The sequence below is a fragment of the Lacerta agilis genome, chromosome 10, assembly GCF_009819535.1.
Source record: "Lacerta agilis isolate rLacAgi1 chromosome 10, rLacAgi1.pri, whole genome shotgun sequence".
In the NCBI taxonomy this organism is placed as follows: Eukaryota; Metazoa; Chordata; class Lepidosauria; order Squamata; family Lacertidae; genus Lacerta; species Lacerta agilis.
This window is the reverse complement of record NC_046321.1, coordinates 44,830,889-44,837,996: the sequence shown is the minus strand read 5'-3', so window position 1 is coordinate 44,837,996 and position 7,108 is coordinate 44,830,889. Positions and strand designations below refer to the sequence as shown.

General features: G+C 46.3%; 1 protein-coding gene across 1 annotated transcript; it reads right to left on the bottom strand.

Moving 5' to 3' along the window:
* Positions 1-257: 257 nt before the first annotated feature.
* Positions 258-6,629, bottom strand: AVPR1A (arginine vasopressin receptor 1A). Its single transcript, XM_033163331.1, has 2 exons — positions 5,622-6,629; positions 258-582 (listed from the first exon to the last, which is right to left on the bottom strand). The coding sequence occupies exons 1-2, from the start codon at positions 6,610-6,612 to the stop codon at positions 296-298; spliced, it is 1,278 nt and encodes a 425-aa protein (XP_033019222.1). The 5' UTR covers positions 6,613-6,629; the 3' UTR covers positions 258-295.
* Positions 6,630-7,108: the final 479 nt, after the last annotated feature.

The following is a 7,108-nucleotide window of genomic DNA, read 5'->3' as shown; positions in this document are numbered from 1 at the left end:
GTCTGAGAACAAACAAACAAACGTGAAGTTAATAGCTTTGTAGAAAAATATTTACATGCGTTACTGTTTTCCCTCTTTTTCATTGAACATATATATTCCTATACTTTTTAATAGATTGATTTACAAACTTTATTTACATTGATGCAAAACCATCATAGTTGGGGTTGTTGTTATTGTTTTTTTTAAAAAAGTTACTCTCATCTTGTTGGTTCATGGGTCACATGGTAACAAATGGCTAAAGTGCTTAAAGTGCTGTTATGGAACTCAGTGGGACACCAGTTTTTAAATATACGCTTCAGGATGTAATGGGGATGGACCTAATGGACTGTGATAAATCTGGAGGTTTTCTGCACATATCCAAACTGTTTGTCGGGCTTCTGTTGATGGTGAAAGAAGTATGTCTTCTGCTGATGCTCTCAGAATCTTCTTTATTCAGCTTCTGCCCAGTTTTCTGACAGCACAGGAGGCTCCGTATGAAGTCGTGCAAGAGGTGCCCACTAAAAAACATGTAGATCCATGGGTTGCAGCAACTGTTCAAGCAGGCCAATAGGGCAGTGACGGTAATTAAAATGTCCTCTGACTCTGTCAATACAAAGCAGAGAATTACTTAGCAAATATCTGTGCCATTAACCATTTGCTTCTGTGATTATTATTTTTTTAAAAGCTTAATATTTTTATATGTAATGGCACAAGGCCAATGCATTTCATATTTCATACACCATACCAAGACTAGTTGATTCAGTGGTTAACCATTTCATTAACAGAGAAAATCAATAAATAAGACTGACTATGAAAATGCTCACCGTAGCAGATGAATATACATATGTTCCTCAACCGTAGCTCCTTGTTTATGCATTTATTCTGTTTCACAAGATATACCCTGCATAAATACTATAGGATTAGGCTGCTCTGATTTATTGTAATAATTATTCTTACAAATATAATTAATTTTTGACATGCATGATGCCTATCTGAGGCTCTTTCGAGGCACTGCAAAGTTTGTGTAATTTAAGGAGTTTTATAAATACCGTATTTTTCCGTGTATAAGACCAGGTTTTTTCCCTAAAAAATAATATCAAAAATTAGGGGGCGTCTTATACACAGATAGTGCCGAGGGTGGACTGGCGATTGGTTGCTGCCGCAAAAATGTCTTATACATGGGGACATCTTATAGACATAAAAATACGGTAATATTAAACAACAAGAATGCTCTTGTCGTTACCTTTCACAAGCTCCTATTGTTAAAAGGATTCTCCCCCCCTGATTATAGATCATATAAACACACACACACACACACACACACAGTGCCCTTCAATTAAAAATATACAAGGCAGTTTGCCATCAATACAATTAAAATCCAGGGGTGGGTCTACACACGGGGGGGGGGGGGAGAGAGAACAGACGACATAAATAAGTCAAAAATTAAATCGTTATAATTTAAGAAAAAAATGCTATGGAAAATCCTAAAGAAATTTTGTTTTGTTCCCCAGCACCATCTGGTGTTGCATTTTTATAATGCATTCAAAACACTGTTTTTTGACTAATGTAGCCGAGTCCCAGGATTAACTTGCTAAAGCAGACGAGGCAGCGCTTAGCAATAAAAAGTATTAGACATACTTAAAATAAAGGAATGTAAAATTATCTAGAATAGAACCCCTTCAAAATGGAAGGTGTGTGATCATGGGATCTCTCCTGCCAGGAAAGTATTAGTATTATGCCCCCCCCCCCCTCATGCAAATGTGAGATGCTGGTTAACTACATCTAACGCTGCTGGCTGCTTGTGATTTTGCAGAGGCAACCCAGCCTGCTTTACCAGTAAAGTGTTCCCAGCTGACCCTCAACACCAGTTCGGTCCCACAGGTTGGCAATGTTTTTACTAATGCAATCATTATTGTACACCAGCCTGAAAACTTACTTGCTGGAACAGAGGCTCTGGTGTTTGTACAGTATATTCTCTGTCTCTACTTAATCCAGACATCTACTTGTAAACTCAATTCTGCTTTAGTTATACTCTGGTACAAACAGCCTCAAACATTCTGCACAACTGTTCAGTGGACTGAACAGACAGCTCATTAATTCCTTGTAATGCCATCTCTAGGCTTAGACTGTGGACATTAAGAGAAATTTTGTTCAAGGGTCGTATTTTGTCTTTTTCTACAAATAACTAATCATGCACCTGTCCCCAAAAGCGTGTGTCTGCCACTGTGCTACAGTTATAAACTTGGCAAGGACTTGGTGCAGAGTCAGTTAACTGGTAGGTCCCTGAAAATAACAGGGATATCCTCCTAGTCTCACTCTGCTATTCTTTTACTACAGTTTCATGGTAAAGGTAAAGATACCCCTGTTAGGTCCAGTTGTGGACGACTCTGGGGTTGCGGCACTCATCTCACTCTATAGTATAGACCGAGGGAGCCAGCGTTTGTCCGCAGACAGCTTCCGAGTCATGTGGCCAGCATGACTAAGCCGCTTCTGGCAAACCAGAGCAGCGCACGGAAACGCTGTTTACCTTCCCACCGGAGCAGTACCTATTTATCTACTTGCACTTTTGGCGTGCTTTCGAACTGCTAGGTGGGCAGGAGCTGGGACCGAACAACGGGAGCTCACCCCATTGCGGGGACTCGAACCGCCGACCTTCCGATCGGCAAGCCCTAGGCTCAGTGGTTTAGACCACAGCACCACCCGCGTCCCTACAGTTTCATGGAGCCCACTCCAATTGCCCTATGGAGGCCAGGTGCAAAGGAGAACAGACTCCTGCACCTTTAATCAGTGGGCAGCGCACCGCAGGGCCTCCGGAGTCTGCCTGCCTCCTCCCACTCAGCCACCCTACAGCTGGGGGGGGGGGAGGCAGCGGGCAGACCTTTTGGGCAGTGTGGAGCCTGCACGCACCTAACCCACCGCCTTTCTCCTAAGAGAGACATGTGACTTGGGCATGCTGCAGGCTCCACAGTGAGTGCTGCCCGGCATTTTGTCACCCCCCCTCAGTTGTGACACCAGGGTGGCCTGCACCCACCTTCCTCCACCCCTGCCTTTAATAGCTGTGCAGAAGGGGGGGGGATTTCAGCAGGTGTGGTTTACCTGCAAGCTATTACCTACTGAAATTCCTCTTCTACCCAACTATTAAAGGCACAGGACTCCATCATCTTTTGCATCTTCCCACCCCGAATTGCCTTCAGATAAAAGATAATTTCATGATATTGATAACAGATTTTGTGCATGTGCCATCGTCCTTTCCTCACTGTGCATTTTCTTCCTATGAATATTTATTAACGTAGTTCGCCTTTATGCACCAGCAGAAGTTCAGAATATATATCTTGTGGATCCATGAACTCCAGCGTTTAATTAGTGTGGCTCCTATTAAAAAAAAAAATCCAGTAATTCAGAAACTCCCAAACTAAGGAGAAATTCAGCAGTATAATATTTACACCTGGAGTACCTGATGAGATGCCCTGCAGAGGTTCTCTTGACTATATCTCACATCATCCCTGACCTTTGGACATGCTGGCTGGAACTAATAGGAGCTGTAGTCCCACAACTTCAGGTCATTCTGTTGGCTAGCCTTGATATATGCAAATAATACAACCCCTTTGATCTTCCATCTATATGCATTACATTAAAAAACCGTAACTTATTTTAGTGCTTAATCTCCTTAATGTTAATATGGGTGGGCATATCCATGATGTAATTTTAATTTTATGACAAGACTTTTCTTTTATAATTTATTGGTTTTCATAAGATCTGGTTTTATGATGGGTTTTTCTCATTTATCGTATTGTCTTGGTACATTGAAATTGTGCAAATGTTTGCTTAAGTGTCATTGCAGCTAAATGAGGTATAAATTCTCAACACAGTTTTAAAATTCAAATCAACCTTGTGGTGTACTTTGCTATATAAAGTGTGCTCGTTTTAAACTGCCGTTTTAAAAGGGCAATTTTAGGAGCCAGCAGCACTAAGCAAGTGATCTTATTTGATATGCATGTGTGCATTTCCTTCATTTAATCTGGAAACAAGTTTGTTCGTCATAATTAGGCTGCTTCTTCCCTCCCAGAAGCCACTAAAATTTCATTTGCCTCTGTTTCAGTTGAAATGGTGTCAAGTAGGATACTTGACCTTCCTGGGACTTCAAATCAACCTTATTAGCACAGGCAATGGAAACCTCTCAGAAAATCTTCCTCAGTGGTTTTCTGACAAGCCCTTCCTCCAGCAGCCTCTCATCACCCTCACCCATTGTCCTGATGCTGCATAAAAATAAAATTATGGGGTTGAGGCTGTTCAGGATCCCATATTACATATGGCAGAAGCCATATTGAACAGTTTCCAACAGCCTGAATCAAAGGACTTCAGATTATGGGTGTTTTTCATTTCGTTTTTTTAAAAAGAGCTCTGCTTGGTACTGTTCAACCAAGAAGTGAGTAAAGAAAATTGCCTTTAAAAATGATTTTTAAAAATAACAATAATTTACTTTGGTGGATCTTCAGAGACGCCTTTAGAATAAATGTATTTGGTTTCATGCCTAATGACTCAGGGTGCTTACTAAGACGACACCCATTATAGGTACCTATGAATTTTATTTACAATTACTGTATGAGAGTGTGTATTTTTGCTGCTCTTTCAGTATATATGCCCCCTATTTGTATATACTACCACCAGGGGCTACCAAATCCATACAGATAGAGGCTGAATCGTACATCCATTTACATGAGAGTTTGCTCAAATTAACTTACTTCTGAGTAGAAATATATAACTTGTGCTGTCCGTAAAAGGGTGAGATTGTGTGTGAGCGAGTTAAATTCAACCTGTTGATACTGAAATATAGATTGCAATCCTGACTTTGAAATACCAAAAGCTTATATTCCTTCCAACAGCACATTATTCTCCTTTCAGTTGCTAGAATACCAAACACTCCCAATTGTTGTGCAGCAGTTGTGTCTTGAGCTGAAGCAAACATGTGCAGGGTTGCCGATGGGCATTTTACTCGAACCAGCATCTATACCCCAAATGCAAGGAGAAGGCAGAGGAGCTCAGTTCATGCAAGAATATTTCTGACAGAACATCAGTGCCCTTGTCCACCGCAGTCCAATTGTGACTTTTCAATTTTAAATATTTGATATGTCTAGCCTAAATCCATTTCCTCCTTAGTAAGCCTGAAACTAACGTGGGAGATTAACATTACTGTGTTCTAAACATTAAGTTGCAATTCTAAGCATACTGTCTTAGAAGTAAACTCCATTCAGAGAGCAGACGGTCTTAATCCGGCATCTTTAGATTGCATGTTTTCCAAGAAAGTATGCCTGAAATACATTGCCCACTTGCTCTGGAGTGAGCTCCAGTGAAACATATGCATGATTGGGCCACACACTACTTCCAAATACTGTAATTGAAATATGTGGCCTTAGGCTTGGGGTGCAAAGTGGATAAACGGGGTCAGAGCTTGCTGCCAAAGGAAAATTCAACTCTGATCGCTTAGAGAAAGCAACAGGTTGTGTGCCAAGAAGCCAGCAGCAGCGCTAGTAGAGTGGAAATCCGGAGTCAATCTGGAATTCCTACTAGAGGAGGAAGACTCCCGGGGCAAGGATGGAGAGAGAAAGAGAGAGAGACTCAGCGGCGCAGCAGGTAGTACCTACCATGCCAGTTGGAGTGGTCTTCCCAGACGGAGCGCATCTGGACGGTGAAGAATGGCGCCCAGCAGACGATGTAAGCCGAGACGATCACGAAGGTCATTTTGACCGTGCGGATCTTGGCGCGGGAGACGTTCTTGATGCTGCTGACACAGGGCGTGAGGAGCAGCCCCTTGCGCAGGGCGCCCCCTCGCGGAGGAGCCGTCTCCCGCCTCTGTCGCCGTCGGGTCTTGTCGCGGACGTTGCTCCAGATGTGGTAGCAGATGAAGCCGTAGCAGGTGACCAGGATGACGACGGGCGCCACGAAGATGCTGCCCGTGATCCAGGTGATGTAGGCGCGCGGTCCCCAGGGCATGACGAACTGCGCCCAGCAGTCGTAGACTTGGGAGCCGCTCTCCACCTCGCGCAGCGAGAAGATGAAGTACTGCGGCAGGCTGAGCACGAAGCTGAGCGCCCAGGCGGCCGCGATCATGCAGCGGGAGCGCTTGCTGGGCTGCTGCAGCGTCTTGAGCGGGTGGCACACGGCGATGTAGCGGTCGGCCGTCATCACCACCAGCATGTAGGCCGACGCGAACATGCCGAACACCTGCAGGTGCTTCACCACGCGGCACAGCCCGTCGGGCCCGTGGAAGCGGTGCGTCACGTCCCAGCACAGCTGCGGCAGGATCTGGAAGAAAGCCACCGCCAGGTCGGCCAGGCTCAGGTGCCGGATGAAGAGGTGCATGCGTGACGCCTTCTGGCGAGGGGTCCGGTGCAGCGCCAGCAGCACAAAGGAGTTGCCCAGCACCGCCAAGGCGAACGTCGAGGCCAGCACGGCGATCTCCAGCTTGGCCAGCTCCTCGTCCCGCCCGTAGCGGTTGCTGTTACTCCCGTTGGCGCCGCCGCCGGACCGGGGAGGCTCTGCGCTGGCGCCCGATTCCTCCGCCTCGCTCGCGTTCCAGGCGGACGACGGCGCTCCCCAAGCGGGGGATCCGCCGGCACCGTCTCCGAAGTGCATGGCGACGCTTCCCGCTCGCGCTCCGGCGCTCTCTCAGCTTTCCCGCCTTTCCTCCTCGGTCCGACGCGCTCCTTTCCCGCTCACTTTTTCCCGACGGGGTTCCTTCTGGAGGCAGCCAGAGAGGAGCTGCGAGAGGGGCCACGCGCCTCTTTCTCCAGCACGGTTGCCGTCGGTCAAGCGCGCCAAGTTGCCAGCCTCTTTCACCTCCTCCTCGCGTTCCTTTCCCCTGTGTTCCGCTCGGGACGCCTCGCGCGCGCTTCTGCTTCCCCCCTTCCCGCTCTTCAGCTTTTCCTCCGCGCTCCTCCGGAATTAGCCTTAACCCCGCCCCCTTGCTCTCCCGTCGAAGGCAGCCTGTCGCTTTGGCGCCCGCCTCCGGGACTCCCCTCTGGACCGCACTTTGTGGACACACGCCACGAACTCGTTCCGTTTGACGCTGGGTGTGTTTGTTTTTTAACCTTTTTTCTTTGTGTGTATAGGATTATAGGAGCCAACCCTA

Excerpts from the sequence above, each read along its gene's own strand:
- AVPR1A (XM_033163331.1), bottom strand. The coding sequence starts at position 6,612 with ATGCACTTCGGAGACGGTGCCGGCGGATCCCCCGCTTGGGGAGCGCCG. Across the intron at positions 583-5,621 it reads AGACCACTCCAACTGGCATG|AGTCAGAGGACATTTTAATT; the intron begins GTAGGTACTACC and ends TTGTATTGACAG.